Genomic DNA, 19,208 nt, shown 5'->3' with positions numbered 1-19,208 from the left:
TCGAGGGAGCTACAGGGGGGTTTCTTGTAAACACTCCCCCAAAACAGAGGGTAACGAGAAGCCCTTGGGGGATAATGGGGCTGGAACAAGGCAGTGAGGACAGGACAAAGCTGTTCCCCATCTCTTCCGCTGTGAGGACAAGGCTCCCACCTGCTGCAGCAACCCAGAAGATGCCGGTAGCACCACGCACTACCCAAATGCTTCCAAAAGCCCCCAAATGCTTCCAAAAGCCCCAAATGCTTTTGGAAGTAAGAGCTTAAATACGTGACTGTAATAAAGGACTAAGAGCTCTGAATCTCAAGCACTTTCCTGAAACCCAAAGTAAGGTTCCTAAATATAAGAAAAGCCTGTGATTTAAGGCATGATATTTTTGCAGTATTACTCCTGGTCCAGGCTTAGCTGGCTCCCTGCATCTTCCAAGTATTTCTAGCGTTCCTCGAGTGGAGCTGCAGCTCCGATGCTCTGTGGGACTCTAGGAATTTATATTTGGCACAGAATTAAAATTACTTGGACATACAAAAGTAAAAGAGTGCAGGTGAAAATGACTTGCGTGCTCAAAGCTTCTGTTTTGGTTTGGTTTGGTTTTTGGTGGTGCTGTTTTTTTCCCCACATAAAAGCCGTAAGTGAAATAAATGATAGAAATAATACTATTATTCCTTATACTGCTCAACTCCCTAGCACTTCTAATAATAGCAGAGGAAGCCTATTTATCTAACCTAGCGTTGTTTTTCTGCTCTGATGGCCAGGTGCCTCACAGTTGAGTGCCGAAGCACAGATCTCTACTTCTTTAACCGTAAGCTGACAACTGAGCACCCGCATTTATGGGACATTCGTGATCCTCAGCTCGCTGTGCCTCAGCTCCCTGTTCGTAAAACAGCAGCAATACCAGCCCTTTTCATCGTGAGGGCTTTCTGAAGATAAATTAATTAATGTTTGTTAAGCATTCAGATATTTATAGCAATAAGTGCCATAGAAAAGCTCATGAGGAAATTAACAATTCTGTCTTCACAGCAGGGTTTCAATAGTGTGCAGTAAATAAGGCCTAGGGCTACACATTGAAAAATTAGGAGAAAACAAAATATTGAATAACTGCTCATTAACTCAGCATCGTCCATCCTGTTCAGTAGCTGAGGCAGGGGTCCTGTGAAAAAAAATGCGTATGATCCTGAAATTAAAGACGATGCCCTCATGCGAACACGTAAAGGGGCTGAACTTGGATTGCATCAGCTATCTTAATTCTGACATCTCCTAACCTGGGCATTTTGGCTTTAGTAAGGCTGCTTAGTAAGCAGCTGCCTGTCTTTGCAGTCTCCCATTATGAGAAAAGAATTATAAGAATGCAGCGTGGATGGAGATCTATAGGCTGAATGAATGTCGTTATCATAAAAGAAAACAAAGTTAATCATCAAAATAAATGAATTTAAAGAGAACTGGAGCCTAATTTTGCTCCAGTTCTTTACAGGGCAAGAAAATACCAGTGGATCTACATTAATAATATGCAATAATATGCAACTAATGGGAATTTTCAGGGGAAGAGGGGTCAAAGAGTGTATTTACCCACTTAACCGAGATGCAGTCATCAACACACGACAATACAGCCTTCAGCTCAATTGCTCTCTCCATCACAACATTTGGATGTGCAAGCTGGAAATCCAGTGCCTTAGGAACCACAAGGTGTTAAACTCGGTTTTAAACAAACACCCAGAGTACTCAGAGCTTAACAATTCCTCATCTGCAAAATTTCACGGAGAAGGAGAGTGGAATATCAAGGATGTGTTAGGAGCAGGGCAGGAACGTTTCGAGCCTTGGTGAGCATGGGAGGATGGCACGAAAGGGACTGCCTGGCAGCACCCCTCCAGCAGCCTTCCTCAGAGAGGGCAACTCATGGGGAGACCCAGCAGCAAAGCTCCCCGCCTGCCAGCACACACAGGCAGCGCCAAGCCTTTTTGGTGACCGTAGCAGCATCCAAAGTGGCCATAGATTAATATGTGACACCTTTGTAGTTAAAATAAAAAAAAAAAGCATTTTTAAATAAATCAAATATATAGCCTAAAAAAAAACAACAACAAAACAGCTACAAAAGTAATGTGTATTCAACTACTCGCAAAGTCCTGTATACTTTTCACCCAAAATTTAATATCATGATCATCTATTTTTAAAAAATTAAAAGGGATGGTTTAGGGGGGAAAAAAAATAAAAAGAAAAATCCATCAAAATGTTAGGCGCTGAGTTGCTTAAAAAAAGGCTAGGGTAGATCACAACTCGTCTTGATACAAGAAAACAAACTCTAAAAATAAAGTTTGTAGTAACAAAGATAAGAAAAGAAGGGGCAACAGGAAACTTTTTCATTTCTCAGCCACTGAGGATCTGAATTCATTAATGGAGGTTTTATATTTTTAGTGTCTACTTCTTCCTTCCACTGCAAAACAAAAGCAAATGGTGGGGGAACCAAAAGATACTTGGCATGACTATAAAATGTTGGATCTGCCTGAAACATGCACTTATTCTTTGAAGGGTAGCTTTCTAGCTTGAATAAATAAACCCGAGGGGAAAAATCTTGAGGCTATTTTAAAAATGTGAGGCAACATCCACGCTCGGACAACAAACAACACATCCACAACAGACGACAACATTTGCCTGGTGGGGAGGTTTTCACGGTGAAAAGTTTCTCTAGAGATTATTTACCGTACTAATTTAAGGTCCTGTTTTGTGGTTCTTCCTCCTCCTCAAAGAAAAATAGAAATCCCATTGACTTCAGAGCAAGCACATGGGTTGCTAATGATGAGCCGGCTGGGATGCAGATTCAAACGATACACTTTTTCCATCCATTGTGCTCCTATTAAACTACCTCTACAGAATTACACTAATTGCGGACTTAATAAAATGCCTACTTTCAATTAATTAGCTCATATTCCTCGTTTCAGATTAGCCCTTAAAAATAATTAGGTATTAAATTCGAGACCACAAGCACCAGATTCAGAAGCCGGGCTGGAGCACGCGTTTCCTTGTGTACGCTGGCAGGCGCACGCTGGCTGCATGCGCAGTGCTGCCGTCCATGGCTTTTCAGGGGATTATTATTTTGGTGGTGTTGTCAGTAGGTTTTTTGTGGTGTGACCACAAACTTAGCAGCCGTAACTGGGCTTTGAAAGCAAAGGGGAAAATCCCGGGGTGGCTGGAGGCAATGGGAATTCTGCATTGCCTTCAGCCAGCCCACGGTTTCCCTCCAAGGCTTTTTGCTTTACGCAGCTCCTGGTGGCACCAGCCACAGTTCACGACCACCAGACCGTCACAAAAGCCAAGACAGCGAAAACCATGTTCGAGATTTGTTCAACCAGGCTGCAGCCTTAACTGGTGTGACCGGCCAGCTTTTCTCTGCCCTTGCGCCCATTTGTAAGCTCGGCTCCATGCTTTACAAACCCGCACCTGGAAGCCAGCGCTTGCAGCCGGCCGCCGGGACCGCGAAGCACGACTTTCAGAGGCACAGTCAGCACCGGCACACCATTGTCTGGGGCTGGTGGTGAACTGGCAGGAGTGTCACATAAAATGCTGCGAAGAGTACGGCGTGCAAGGGGAAAACTTGACTTAGGTTGCTTTGCAACACATGCACATGCGCGTGCGCGCGCACGCAGACACAGCCTGCTCTGCGCTCAGAAAATGGACAGACTGAGTAGCATCTGTGCTGGGGGGGGGCGTGGAACAAATAAGTAATTGCTGTTTTTACTAAGTAAAGCAGAAAATTACAGCATATCAACAGCCAAGCCTGTTTGTTGCCTGGGAAGAACCATTTGTGTTCCAGTTCGGGCTTTTTACTCATTTGAAGTCTGTGCCTCCAAAGCACATTAAAAGCATTTTAATTGTTGTTATGAGTTTATGTCCTCGTATAGATTTAAAGTCTATAAACATTACAGGGGGGGCAAAATAAATAAATCCAAGCACATTTTCCGTATTTTCAACAGCGAAATCTGGAGGAAGGAGCAGCTTTAAATTATCACCTTAGAAAACGTGTAATTCTTTTCAGAGAGCCCATCCTGTATTAAAAATCCGTCTTAGTCTACCAGAAAAGCGTGTGGCTATATGCATGTTTTCCTAGCTACATTCAGCTCTCTTCAAAAAGACATCCTCCAGAATAGCACTCTTTAGGGACAGTGTTTCAGGGTTGACAAGAACATTAAACCATATTATAATTATCTCTTCAATGAAAACACGGCTTTGTAGTGGAGGCAATGCACCGTTCTCAAGGCGAGTGTTATTAGGCTGGATGTGTTTTCTTGGAAGGAGATTCATGGAAAGAAAAAAGCTTTATAATTTACTGCAAGGAAAAAAAACACAGAGTACATGTCATGCATAGCAAAAGGGATTTTACAAAGAAGCTACTAAGTTGAGTGCCTCACTTATCTTCGAGAATGCTTGTCCATAGTAAGCGTGGGGATCGGTTTAACACAAGCTACAATATACATATAACATACATTCAATTTGCTGTGACCATTCAGAGGGATAACTGCAAAAAATTGTCTTTAAAGTACGGGAAACATAAAGCAATCGCCTCCTATGCCATAAATGAGTCCTGTCTCATTCTTTCAGAGGTCACCACTGAACAGCACGCATTCTTATTGCACTACAGATAATAAAATCTTTTTCTTAACACGAACACAAAGATTTCCTAACCCTTTTTTCCACATTTTATATATACCATTATACTATTTTCTATGACGTTATTTATACTATTTTCTCAATTGAATCTGCAAATTAGAGCGCACCAGTACTGAAACGGTGAGCAAAGTTGCAAACTCCACCAAGAAAATCCTAACACCTTCTTAAACGACCATATTTAACAGGCATATGTATACACATATTTTTCACACGTGCACATTTGATTTCTTCTTTAAAAAAAAAAAAAAGGTATTACTGATTTACAATACTTGTGCAACACCCTGCATTATTTTAAAATAGGAATTTTCTCCCTGCTTGCAAAAACGAGGCTGCAACTTTTTTCTTTATGTTAGGAAATAGATGAACATTTCAGATCTGAATCTTAAAAAGGAGTGAAATGCAGGAAAGAAACAAATGATGTTAGCCAACAGTTTAGGAACACTCTGGATGTGGCAAACGCTGACAATATTATGAAAAACACAGCGTGCTAATGGAGAACTGCAAAGCTGTGGCATTTCAGTTGTGCGCATGCAAGCACAGGCGCACGCAGGCGTAATCACAAAAGACAACAGCCCCAATAAACAGCTACCAAAAATATACCCCGTTGGCCTAATACTAGACACAACAGCTTGAGCATTCTTATAAAAAAAAAAAAAAAGAAGTCAGAAACTCACCAAATCCTGGTTTTAAAAGCAATGATAGGTATCCAGAGAGAGCGCATTCTGAACAGTCAATTACTTTCACATTTTGTCCCAGGACTTTAAAAGTTAAAGGCATAGTTCTGCCAATTGTGAGATGCCCCATCCAGCACAGACCACCCACAACTACTGATTTTCCATCTGGTGAACAAAACAGACATCTCCCTAATTATTTTTAAAAAGGTTTTTTTTCCTAACATACTTCCTTTATTTGTCTGTGACCTGGAACTTAATGGAAAACCTGGTAGATGCCAACCTCATTTCTTGTAATGAAGCATCTTATTTTCCCTACTTTAAGCATGCTTATTTAGAGGCTGTTTAATAGAAACTTATTGCCGAAGCTGATCTTTGATAGGACCTAAATTGCAAAATAGTTTGAAATTAGAACAACTTTATATCTAACCCTAAATAGTCTACTTAAACATTAACCATTCAAAGTTCTTCCCTTAAACCAGTATATTAAAACAGAATGCAACTGGGTTTACAGTCTCTTACGCTGGGTTCCCATATTGCCAGTGTCAAAATTTATGCCTTTTTTCAGCAATATGGTTGCCATTGCCAGCACCACACTTATAAATGCCAACTGTAATTAAAATCTGGCACCTTATACAAGCATTAAGCTCGCTTAAAGATTTGAAAAAAAAAAAAAATCTTTATTTTAAAATATTCCTTGCAGTGTATGCAGGCGTTAAAAAAAAATAATAATAATAAAAAATTAAAAAAAAGTTCTCTGCTCTCATGGTGAAAGACGAGGGAGGCAGACGACCACAGAGGGGAACGGAGGCCAGGCTGCACCCAGAGCATTTTCGTATTGATTGTGGTATTGAGGCAAGTGCCTGTCACCGGGCTTCTTCCTTCTTATGTGGCCTTTGCCCCGACATCGCCGTGCCTCCAGCAGTGGGCAGAGGCTCCCCGCTAGGAAAACCTTCTGCTGCGTACCCCAGCAGGGGAGGAGTGACCGGGGGGAGGCTGAGGACATGCAGGAAGACACGGAGTTGTCTTGGGGAAGGACTGTGGGGTCAAAGGGGGAATGGGGAGGACTGAAAATTTCGTTTTCCCCACCTCCCCGAGTCCACATCTCTGGCTGAATGTCCGGATCCTTATGTCAAGCATGCACTTAGGTTCATTTTCAGTCATAGGTACCTCAGTTATCCATGATTTGCAGCAGGATGAACTCTTTTAGGCCCTTATTTCAAGATGACGAGTTAAACCACCAAGCAGGAAAGCTTGAGTTAAATAATTAATTTGAATCTTGTTTTCCCGTTTATACATTTTAGTTATTTTCTTGAAGAAAGGTTAATTCTCAGTTTGTAGCCACCAAAGTATGTTGCTTTGTAACTAAATATAGCTTTTACACTAAATTTGGCACTTCTTATTGCTAGCCAGAAGGACAGAGTAGCTCTACTGATATCTATTTAAGCTTTTCTATACCTCATTATACATTTTTTCAGATTTTTTTTTGTTGTTTGTTAGAAAATCATGGATGGCATGATTCCTATTTACTAGCTGATCCCTTTGTGCTCACGTATGATTTACGTTTGAATGTAAACTGGAATACAACTTAACGTGTAGAGACAAGGTTTATCAGTTGCATTGCACTGTTGCAAACAGGTTAGCCTTAATGAGGAAAAATATATATTGTGCTTTGATTTTGCAGTTGAGCTATTAAAATAATTCAGCATTAGCTGGAATTAGCACCAATCTAGCAATTGGTCATAACATCCTTCTATACTGTAGTATTACCAAATCTAATCCTCTCATAATTACCTTTTATTCACAGATTGGTAGAGAAGAACAAGCTTTTCTGCTTCTTTCAACTCCCAGTTGGTCAAGTTTGAATGAATTAATCATTTAATGGAGCTAATTGAATATACTGAAGAAAATATTCTCTTGGTACTTGCCCAAGAGACAACGGATCTCAAAAACCACCTCAGTACTTCAAACATCTCAAGTATCCAGAGTTTAGGCAGTGACCTTTGGCAATTCAATGGCCTGACTTGGGAGCAAGAATGTATCATTTTCACTTTGATTTTTTTTAATGATTTAAGCAGATTATCGTAAGCTTATGGCACCATTTTTATAGATACAGTTTTAAGAAGAATAATTTCAAAAACTGTTTTTGTTATTTATTTCTTGATCGTTAGGTTTCACCCATCTCATTGACTCCAGGCTCAGCTCTTTGCTTATCATTTAGTTCCAGATATTTTAATGGAGAAAAGTGCCAGCATCACCCCTACTACCAGTAGAAAGCTGCAAAAACTCATCTCAAGTATTTTATATAAAACTGCCAGAAAATACATATTTTTATCAGTTGTGGAACTGGCAGAAAGTGGTCTGAAACAGCAACTGGCACTGTAGTTTTAAAAATCTTTAATGTCCTTCTCTTCTGACCTAACCTTCCTTCACGGCTGTAGAGTGCAGATGCTCCCCATGCTTTGCAATGGATGCATCAGGAAGGTGGTGAATGTCTCAGCCCCCGAAGCTCAGGCCTCCAAACATCTTTGAGGCCTATAGTACCACAGAGGCCCACACTGTTGCTAGCCTTCCCCAGTAGTTCTATTTGGTTTGAAACTATTTAATTTTGCCATTAGTATTCCTTAATGAATAAGTGATTAAACCCCACAGCTGCCCCAAGAAATGCAGCCTGTATGGTAGTGTGTTTGTTTTCTGTTTTACCTTGTTCAGGAGCATCAGTGCTGAGCTCCTGCAGGACGATCACCAGCTAATAGCATGCGTGTTAGCCACAATACTGACCTTAAAGACAAGTTCACTTTACTGAACTCTTTATCATTTCAGACATACTCAAAGGGAATCTTTCTTGCCTGTGTAAGCACAACAGTAACTTCAATTTTGGTTTTGGAATTCAAAATCTGGAAATGCCAAGTCACTCTCCCCACTCCTAGCATGCTTTTGTGCAAGCACTGTGTTTTCCTTTCTTTTTGATTTTTAGTATGTGGAACAGGCTTTTTTATCCATTCCAAATGTTTTAAATCACTCAATCTGGACAAGCTTTTCTCTGTTTTAAGATTCCATATCAAAATGAAGAAATTAAGAATTTCCACACCATGTTTTGATATGTAATTTTCATTTCTTTCCAGCAGTCCTGTGAATATGGGTTATCATGAAGCAGGGCAGGAGCTCCAGGCTTGAGAACATTCAGATGGGAAGGAAGAAGCAGTATGTATGCTCCTATGTATTTGTCAGAAGAAGTAAAGTATGTGGGTGGAAAGGAATGCCTTTAATTTTTAGCCCTAGAAAGCTCTACAGCGTCAAAAGCTCTGTGCAGGGTTTTGTACTTTCAGACAGACGCGATCCATTGCAACCAAACTTCTAGAGAGCTGAACAGTTTATGTGGACTCTGTCTTGGTGGGAAGAAAGAAAGTTTTCCTCTGAAAATGAGATTCTTCCTCTGTCAGTATGGAGATGGGGGAAGAACACCAATTCCAGTGGTAACTTTTCAGAGAAAAGCCACAGCCTTCACCTTGTGACGGGCACCATTTAGTACCCCTGTGCTCCCAAGCAGAACTTGATGTGCTACAGAAGTGAGGAAAATAATTAGTGTAAACTGGTGAGCTGACAACAGAAAAGGCAAATTCTCATTGATGCTGAAACATCTTGATGTACTTAGGGCATGACAAAAGTAAACAAACACATAGGATGAGAGGGGTTCTCAGATTAAACGAGTACCGCGGGTGAGAAAATGCAGTTAACCAGCAGCAAAAAACAAAGAGGAGGGGGGAAGAAAGCAAGAGCTGAGACCGACAGGCTAATGCAACACAGAGAAAGAGATGGTTGGAGATTTTTGCCATCAGTCTGACTTTTGCAGAGCGGTGACTGGCACCACCAAAATTTGGCTGACCAGCTTCCAAATGGCCCATTAATGTGCCTGCGCAACAGCCCCGATGGGATGATGGATATAGAAGTGGGCGAAAGAGCTTAAGGGAAGAAGAGTCCTGAAAAAGATGAGTATTCCCCTGAAGGTTTGCTGATCCAACACCATTAGCTTTCAGAAAAATTAAAAGAAACAACTGCAGAAGTCCCTTGAAAAGACAAAACTGTGTTTCTAGGAAAGGACCAACTCGAGGGAAACAGAATTATGCTGACCAGGCTCAATTAGATGCAATGCCCTTACTTCATCTTGGGACAACGTGTCCTGCAAGAGACCACCACAGGAGATGATTCCTGTAGTACTAGAAACAGCAGAGCCACAAAACATAAGAAAACAAAACCTCTCATCATAAATGTCATCGTATATTTTCACTATTTATGGGTACGATGAGATGTATCTACCTCAGCAGTAAGTCAAAGTACGGCACAGAAGGAACAAGTGGTTATGGAAAATCTTGCCACATGACCTCTTCAGGATGAAACCTCCAGTGAAGCACTGGGAAAGCCCAGCACCTTGGGTCCTGGAAAGATCTGGTTGATGAGGCAGAGGGTTCACCATCCAACACTGATAAAGTGTGATGCCATGTGTCCTTTCCTGTCAGTTAAGCTGGAGTAAGATTTACTTCATATTTTGAAATCTGTTGGAGGAGAGAGGAGCTCCAGGTCACCAGCCCATACTCTGGGCTCTCTATTTCATTTGATCGTTGCAGGTAAGCAGCAACTGCGATTTCTTACCATTCAACAGATGTTTGCTGGTCACTGAAATCACCAAAAAGGTCAAAAACCTCAATGTGCTTACAAATTAAACTGCCTTCTTATACCCTTGTCTGGTTGAGACAGGGTTATGTGGAAAAACACTAAATTTCCATTGTCGCTGTAGCAGCTGTGCCACGAGCAGAAGACATCAGTCTTCGGGGTGCCCATCTGCAGTCTTTTACAAGCCCTAAAAACCTCATGCTGTACATAAGCTTTAGAAAAACTGAAGATGAATTATATGTTTTACTTTGCTCAATGTCTGTTTGAGATATATTCTACTTCTAATACTACTTTAAAGCTGCTTATATGAGCTTATTCCTCTTCTCTCGGCACAGCACACCTAGAATGATTAGAATCTGAATACACCTTGTTATGTTCCATAATTTCCCTATTTATCTGAAATGATGTGTTCCTTCAGCAAGGAGAAATGCCAGCATGTCAGAACCTTCCTGCCCAAGCAAAATACGAGGTATTACATCGCATTATATCAAACTTTGGGAACTAGTGTCTTCCTTTCAGGAAAACAAATGCACGTCGCCCTCCACCGTTAAAGGGAACACATGGGTTCCAACTGGCTGCTATTAAACTTCACATCTTAAAACCTGCAACCAGACATGTGGTAGAAGCTGAATTACACGGCACTTCTGGACTCACTGTGTGTACTCCAGGAGGACGGGCTGAAAACGCAGTCTCAAAAGTTCGACTTTGAAACGAAAGAAAAGTAACAAAAGACAAAAAGGGGGCACCATTGTGAGAATGAGTTTTTTGCCTGCTATATTTCATTTCTCTGTGTTTAACGACCTGTCTATAGTAAGAGCACTGAGACCCGCCAAGAATATAAGTGCATCATATTAGTGAGATAAATCTTGGGACACAAACCAACACGAGCCTTTCCTTTATGTTCTGAGCAATAAAGCTGCTGCGGGGTGAGGAGGGAGCAGGCAGCAAAGTGAGGGGGCGAGAAGGGAACCAGCCATTAACTTATCAATTCCAGGCCTTGGCTTTCTAATTGACAACCTCAGGGCTACTTTCATCACTTGTCGACTTCAAACCCACACTCAATTTTTCCTTTAGATAATGATGCAACTGTAGCATAACGGTGTTTCTGACATATTGCAGCATGTAGCACTAGGAAGATTTCCTCGGTAGCTTAGTTTAACAGGAAAGGAAAAAAAAAAAACATACAAGAACAACTGTTAAATGTTTTTCACATCTATCAACTTCTCAAAGAATCGGTAAGAAGACAGATTTTATACTTCCAGTAGCTGAAGCGAGCATTTTGTATAGGCTCAACCCAAAGTGCCTCAGAGAGCTTCAGTGTGTTATAGATTCAACGAGAAATAAGCTGATGCTTAATATAATAAACCACAAAGTATTTAAAGCATGAATAAAAAAGAACCCACAAAAACTAGAAATACGCTATGGATCAGAGAGCTTAAATTAAAAATACCACAAAAATTATACCACTGTCGAAACGCCACCTAGAAATATGTTTTTCTCAAAGAAAATACAGAATTAACAGCGTTGCAGGAGTGCTGTTACAGGCATGTCCTTACAGACAGCTGGAAAACCCTGACTCGAGTCCTCCTGCAGGAATCAAAGCGGTCCACTGAAGGCAGCCAGTCCCTTTGTGAAGGGTAAGGTCCGATCCTAAGTAGGTTTCTCATATTTTGATGACAAAGAAAAAAACAAACAACAACTAAATTTTGTCAAGTAACAGCATGTCCACAGCCAACAAAGCCCCTGGCTCTAACATAAACAGCCACATAACTGCCTTTTAATAGTGGATATAAAGGTTTGAGTCCTGCAATCAACTCTGCAAAGGCCCCGGGGTCATACTAAACTCCGCGCAGTATCTGGGGCCCCGAGCACGTCAATCGAGGCAACAAAAGCAGCATAAGAAAACAGAATAATACAAACACACCTCCAAATATCGGCTGCTTCTCAGGATCCTAAAAACTAGGTATGGAGGGGTGGCAGCTCGGACATGATGCCATATCGCCCCTTGCTGCTGAAAGTAACACACACAAACATGTAGATGCTGAATGTGTGCCGATTAGCAAAACAAAGGTGCTGCCGGCAGATGTGACGTGCAGTCAGCTCTTGTCTTCGTTGGAATTTAGGTTCTGATTGTGCAAATTGGCACCCACATAATTGCAGTCAAGGAACTTTAATGAGGCCGTGAGTAGTTCAGCTTGCATTGGCTGGAGGAGTCGAGTTCAGCCCCAGCAATTTAGGGTTATAGATATGGATGGCTAGTTCCATAGCATAGCACTTGGCAAGTTTTTACCTTGACCCTAACTGAGCGAACGACAAAACGAACCAACCAAAGGCCTCCGCCACCACAACCGACATCCCCAGGCATTAATTGCTCTGCTTTTGTCACACACACTTGAAGCATACCAGGGCAGCACATGGGCAAAACAGAGCCTGTTGTGAGGACCAAGATCGGGCTTCACGGTTCCCTTGGGCTGCCGCGCTAGCACCTCTCCGGGTTTCTAGATCCATACGACGTGTTCTTCATCCTGCATGAGGCATTCGTTGCCTCTTGGGCACCGTAGCAATTCATTTTGTGCAGATTTGATGTGCTGGCATTGTCAGCTGCTTTGGTGCAGACCTCCTTGCATTCCAAGTGTTCGGCACGCTGCCGTCGCTGCTCCTCGGACGATAAGGAGGTGAGAGCTCTTCCTACAAAGTGCCTGGCCCACAGCATGAGCAAAGTTGACCGCCCTACAAAGTTGCAAAATATTATTAAAAAGTCAAGGGAAACGTATTTTATGGCCAAATTAGCAGCTCAGCAAAGGGTTGGCTGTAGTGGGAATGCCAGTAAGCCCAAGAGCTGGGCACAACAACCGATGGGGTTTTTACTACAATTGTTCCCCATTATATTTTGAGGCAAAAGACGTACGAACCCAACAAGTATGAAAATTCAGGCACCAACTCTTAGAGGCAGGTGTTTTTCAGTTTTTTAAAGCCAATACCAACCACCTTTGCAATTTTGACACTACAGCCAGCAGTACTAACGGGTTACCTTTCAGAGTGTGGAGTATAAGTTTTACAAGCCTGTTTTGCCTTCCCGCAGGCGCTTTGAGCTTATAAATGGCACCTTTCAGTGTCCTGAATTATGAAGGGCAGCTAGTCCTGAATTCTCCTGTCGCTTAATGATCTCACATAAAATGAGGTCCACAAAACTTTTATTACCACTGCAGTTCAAATTCACAGGTGAAGAACCACCAGGGAAAGGATGCGGACGTGTCTCTTGCTGTTGCTCCCCTAATTTTCCAGGTGCAGGAAGGCTCCCCTCTCAGGCTTCAGCAGTCAGTTAACTCTCAAAGCGTAGCCTGACCGAAATAAAAAGCCTTGAGTCTGTTACCCCAAAAAGCACCGGAGAATATGAGGGGAAGACACTCGAGAGTGAGACACACACTAGCATCAAGTTTAGGTTAAAGACATGGATGTAAAAACTAATCTGCCCCTCCAAAAACTATTTAAGCGTTTACTTACGACCTTTTGCTTTCCACATAGTTTTATTCACTTGTTGCCATTTAGTGTATCTGACACTCAAGAACTGTAATAATATTTAATTAAAACTTGAATTGGTTCCTCCCCTGTTCTCGAATTAACACCCGACGTTTGGAAAACACGCTGGACCTCAGCAGTCAGACTGAAAATTCCAAAGAAAGCCTTTCCAAAAAAATAAAGGACTTTGTTTGCTACAAATTACTTCTGCATTTATATAAAGATTTAACGATTCATGGCATGCCAAATTCAGTGCTAATGAGTTTTGGGTTGTGTTTTTCATTTTTGTTTGAATTTTTTTTCTCCTGCTAAAAACAATTACTAGAGGCCATTCAAATGCCACTGCATAAACCAGGAAACCTAGTAAAACTGTAGGTAAAATTGGCATTTTGTTTCAAGCGTGGCTCAGGAGTCCAATTCGCTTGTTGGCGAGCTGCATCTTTCGAACAGCTCTGGCATCTCCTCCAAAAAAGAAGCAGGGTAAGATGCTTTTCAAAGAACACATCCGCAACACTCTTTAATTAAAAGCAAAAATTAAAGAGCGAAACCTCACCATTTAATTCCAGCATCCCAAGGATGAAGGATCTTAGCCTTTCTGCCTCCCTCTCCACTTTCCAGCGAAAAGTAGATAAATTAGCAGAAACGTAAGCTCTTCACTCTCAGTACCTCTTCAGAGAATAGACGTGGCCATGGGAGCTTAAAGGCCTTCCTGGAGAGTGTTATTAATCTTGCTCCCACCAGTGTTAGTATTTTTAAAGCCTATTACAACACTATCTAGTCACACCAGTGCAAGCCTTGCTTTTTCGTGACCTGGTTTCAAGAAACAAAAAGTCAGTGGAAATTATACCCAATTACATTTCATTGTTCAGCATACAGACCCCTGTCCACCTGCGGTAGGAAATATATATCCGAGACGGGCATTCCCCACCAAACAGTGCCATCCACCACACGTTGGTGCTTCGGTCTAGCGGAGGTGCCGTCTTTAGCTGGCTTTGTTCAGCCCCTCTATCTCTGCCCATGGGCCTAATCACCCTTTCAGAAACCTCCAAATAATTCAAACCTGATTTCGCACTGGGTGTACCATTCCTGCCCGGCTGCGGAGGAGCTGCTCCCTGTTGACACCACTGCAAGTGAAGTCACAATCAATCCCTTTGACTTCGGCCTTCCAAGTAACACATGCACTACTCCAAAGGCTTTCCGATGACTTTTTAAGTGAAAACATCCAGGATGCTGTGGGTTTGAACACATCAGCATAGCTATTTCCTAGCAGCTGATAAGACGAACGTTAATTATTATCGCCAGGAAATAGAAAGCTTTCTGTGATGAGCCAGTATTGTTATTCATATAGTCAATATTTTGTCTCCTTTCTCTGAATAGTATTCACCAACTTAAAAAAAATCAAAATAAATAAAAACAATAACACAGAAAACCCACCCCCACCCAACAGAGTGAGCAAACGGGAGATATTCACGCTACCCAACCCCGCTCTCCAGTTCACCCCCAAAATCCCGTTGACAATTTCAAGAGCGGGGAGCGAAACCCCTTTATTGCCGAGCCCGCAGCAGATAAAGCAGTAATTGTAGTTATACAGTATTGGAAGTGTAGCTACAACATAGCGTGACAGCTTGTTAGTGTTGAAAATATATAAGCTCTTTGTAATTGTGCCTTTGGAATGCCATCTGTCTTGAATTAACATCCACCTGGGATCATGTTTCGATGACCAATATGGACAGATTACTGGAACTTTAAAACCTCGCTTTCTTTGTAATTGACATTTAAACTGTTTGAAGTTTCTCATTAAGTCCTTTTTTACAAATTAGGTGCAGATGTATAAAGCTAAATGTACAGTACTAAGGGAAATTAGGTCACCTGAAAGCTCAATAATAAAATGTATCTATTAACTGTTTAAATGCAGCGAGTACATTAAAATTTAGAGATCAGCTTTATGCTCCAAATTCTTCAAAGTTGCATCATTTCCCTTTCATCGCTGCAGAGCCCCTCATGCCAACCATTTTTAATTAAAATGGCAGAGCAGAAAGCGGGTTGGACAGCAGGTCAACCTGGGCCCGCAAAACGGGGAAGGCAAGGCCGGCAGCCCCAGCAGTGCCCGTTTCCCGGGGACAGGTGAATCCTATTGACACCAGGGAGCCTTAAAGGGCACCGGGAGAAGCCAGGGGCGATCAGGTGTGTATGGCCAAAGGCCCGGTAGCCCCTTCTCCTAGCCAGAGGGCTCTCGGGATGAATCAGGAGGCAGCCTACATGAAATGCACAGCTGCAAACCCTCCTGGCACCACAACCAGCGCATCCTTTCCTGATGTCATGCCAAGCGCTGTCACCTAGCTCGGCCCCGCTCCTCAGGATGGAGATGTGAGGGAAGAAACCTTCTTCTTCTAAAAGCTGCTAAGCAAGGTGAGTACGCTGTGAACCAGACCCTTTATGCGTGCTTAGACTAACTTATTTCCCCTCAAGCGTACTGTCCTCAGTAACACTAGCTATTACAAGGGTTTTAAGAGCTTTTCTTCTTGCGTCCCCTTACGACCCTGCTCTGGGAAGCTACCAGAGCTCTCCACAAAGGAAGCGTGAGCTTTCAGCTGGCTACGTTGCTGCTGCTCCCAATGAGCAGCCAAGCAACTTTCCTGTCACGCCGGCTGTGTACCTGCCTGAGGTGGGCAACCGTGTTGTGAACGGTGCCAGAACGGGCCAGATCCCACATCCCTTATAAACAGGGTCTTTCTCCATGCTCAGCTGCACTTCTGTTTGAGAGGGGGATTCAGAGAGAAGCGATGGGCGTTTTCAAGGAAGAAAAATGAAACCTGCCTGTTTGCAAGCAGACCGCAACAGCTGGGAGAGAACAAACAGACCAACACGTTACAGCCAGGTGACGTCCTCCAGGAGGGGACAGCACAACTGGCTTGGAAAGGAGAACAAGACAGAGGAGTAACTCGTTTGCCACTCACACCTAAGGAGACAGACAGAGAAGTGTCCCTGGAACTCATTCCGTTTTGCTCAGACACTTCATGACTGATGGCTTCCGTCTCACCAACACATCCCAAAGGCAGGTAGAGGGCCAGGCAGGACCTCTGCGGGCTGCGCTCGCTTTGCACCGCCTCGTTGGGGTGCCAGTGGCGATTAGCTGGATACGCTTGGCTTTGCACCCTGCTTCTCATTAGCATTAATTAGCCAGCATCATACCTCTGCTGCTGCCAGGATGAGAACTGGCTCAGGCAGTAGTTTCACAGCCCTTAATGCTGGATAAGGAATTGCCAAGGTACGCACTGGGGTGTTCACGTCAGCCCTGTGTCTTTCTGCCACCCCAAGCCTTGATGTTAGAGAGCTCCATCGGGTCTGTCCCCAGGCAGAGGATCACAACGCCAGGGACTCGATTAGTGGTGTTGGAGGCGTCCCTCCCCTCCCCGATGTGAGCCACGATCAGGTTCTGCCCAAGCAGCAACAAGGCAACACCGCTTTAGGTGAACCAAAGTGCCCTTAAGGTAAAGCAGATGCTGTGGATGTTTCTCAACAACTCTGCCTGACAAAGTGTTTTTACCACTAGAAAGTCATGCTTTCAAATAAAATTCACCTCAAGGCCATCCTCCTCAAAGACACACTTAAAAACGTGCAGAACATGAAGTGATTTTTTTTGGATAAAGGTTCAGGAAAGAAATCCCTCGCAGACTTAACACTTTATTGATATTCTTGGTCATAGCTCTACACACGCACAGTGCCACCAGCTGCCAGTAAGGACCCTGACTCATGTCTTTCCATTTAAATGTTGCAACAAAGAATAAAATTATTTCACGAGTAACAAAGGGGAACCCTTTAATTTGCTAGAACAATTTCAGCTCCCATTGCATTAGCACCCTCCAGTGTCCGATCCACGAAAAGCATCATCACTGCTAATCTGCCAAGGAGCCACAAACTCGTCTTGCGAAACCCAGGATGAAGCAGCAGCGGGCTCCTGGGAGGGAAGGTGAGAAGACACTCCCAGGGCTTGAAATACATTTTATTCCAAGGGTAGACATGGTAAGTGACCAACCTACAATCCCAAAGTGATGTGGGCTTATTACTAATGCTGCATTATCTCCATGTAGGTGTTCAGTAAGCCTCACCACTCCACAGAAATCCATCACGCCCACTTTAGTGACACAGCGACTGAAGCAGCCCTCCACGAGTGGCACTCCTGAGGCTCCTGTGTTCGTAACAGCTGTGCTCGTGCCTGCACCCTCGTATGACATGCTGCACGTGTCCACGCAGGATACTCCACGCTCTGTGGCACTCCACCAAGATGTGAGCTCAGCGATGCCGCTTTCACTTGACCTTGCACAGGCACATGAACACAATTCTGCCTCAAATATGCCATGTAAAGAAATGCACGTAAAAACACCTCTGGTACACAGGTGAAGGATGCAGTCGGGTAGCTGAGGGCAACCAGGTGATCGTGCTTACATGTGCAGTGCTCTTCTTCCACATCGCAAGTATCAAGCACAGACAGAACCCTTCACACGGGCCTGTGGCGAAGAAAGTTTTCATAGTCGATGCTTTACTGCAACACTGTCTGTAGAAGCACATTGAACGTCTTTAGGAAAAAGAGAACAGCTGCGATTGTTATTCCAAAACAGCTGGAAGGAGGTTTTTATTGAAGTTTTCCCCAAGAAGAAGAGGATCTTTCCAGGGCAGGGAAGCCCAACAGGCTCTGAAACATCACGGGTGAGCAGAGCCAGATCACACCAGGGTTTCATCTCCCTGACAGAGGCAGAAACGCTCCGACCACATCCTCAGGCAGCTCAGGCTGGTGGCTTCGCAGGGACGGTGGCACCCTCGTGAAGGGAGGGAGGTGGCAGCTGGACAGGCAGCTGCCCCACGCCAGAGGCACCTGCTGCGGTGAGGGCACCAAGTGCAGCAGGACGCATGTGGCAGGGTCTGCACCGTGATTTTACGGGCTGAGGCACGGCACAGCGCAGCCCAACCGCCCCGGAGCTCCTCAGGAGCAGCAGCAGCCTGCCCGGCCGGCCAGCCCGCAGCTCGGCTCATCCCCACCCCTGCCATGTGCAGGGACACCTCCCCCCAGCCCAGGCTGCCCACAGCCCCATCCAGCCTGGCCTTGAGCACCTCCAGGGCTGGGGCACCCACAGCTTCTCTGGGCAGCCTGCGCCAGGGCCTCACCGCCCCCCCCGCCCCCTGCCCCATTCCCGGCCCCGCCTCACTCACAGCCGCCTCAGCGCCCGCCTCGCCGCAACCGCCGCAACCGCCGCCATCGCCGCCTGGCCCCGCCCCGCCGCCGCCCATTGGCCGCCCGGCGCCGCCGCGCCGCGCCGATTGGTCGGCGGCAGGGGGAGGAGGAGGGAGGGGGCGTGGCCAGCGCCACGTGGGGGCGGGGGGGACGCCCCCCACGTGGCGGGGACGGAGGGGGCGGGGCGGGGGCGGGAGGCGCGGAGGGGGCGGGGCGCGCTCTGCGGCCGTTACTGGCCGGTAGTGGCCGTTGGGGGCCGTTACTGGCCGTTGGGGGGGTGCCTCCGGCTGCTCCCGCCCCTCAGCGACCGGGGCAGTGACTGGGAGCGGGAGGGGGCTGAGCGGGGGTTGAGCTTATGGGCTCAGCCAGTCAGTCACACAGTCTGTCAGTGTCAGTCAGTCAGTCAGTCACCCGGTCACCCAGTTGGTCATCCAGTCAGTCAGTCACTCAGTTTCCCAATCGGTCAG

General features: G+C 44.6%; 1 protein-coding gene across 2 annotated transcripts in view; it reads right to left on the bottom strand.

The window, feature by feature from the left end:
- Positions 1–18,847, bottom strand: part of CLYBL (citramalyl-CoA lyase) — a 152,866-nt gene extending 134,019 nt beyond the window's left edge. Inside the window, exon 1 of one of the 2 annotated variants that reach the window (XM_068677699.1) lies at positions 18,720–18,847. In XM_068677699.1, the coding sequence (XP_068533800.1) occupies positions 18,720–18,766 (47 nt within the window). In that variant the 5' untranslated portion in view covers positions 18,767–18,847. The remainder of the gene's footprint in view (positions 1–18,719) is intronic. The other variant, XM_068677709.1, reaches the window with a different exon arrangement.
- Between the last annotated feature and the right edge of the window lie 361 nt (positions 18,848–19,208).

Source organism: Anas acuta, chromosome 1 (assembly GCF_963932015.1).
Source record: "Anas acuta chromosome 1, bAnaAcu1.1, whole genome shotgun sequence".
In the NCBI taxonomy this organism is placed as follows: domain Eukaryota; kingdom Metazoa; phylum Chordata; class Aves; order Anseriformes; family Anatidae; genus Anas; species Anas acuta.
The sequence above is the reverse complement of the archived record's forward strand: the minus strand, read 5'-3'. Positions and strand labels throughout refer to the sequence as shown.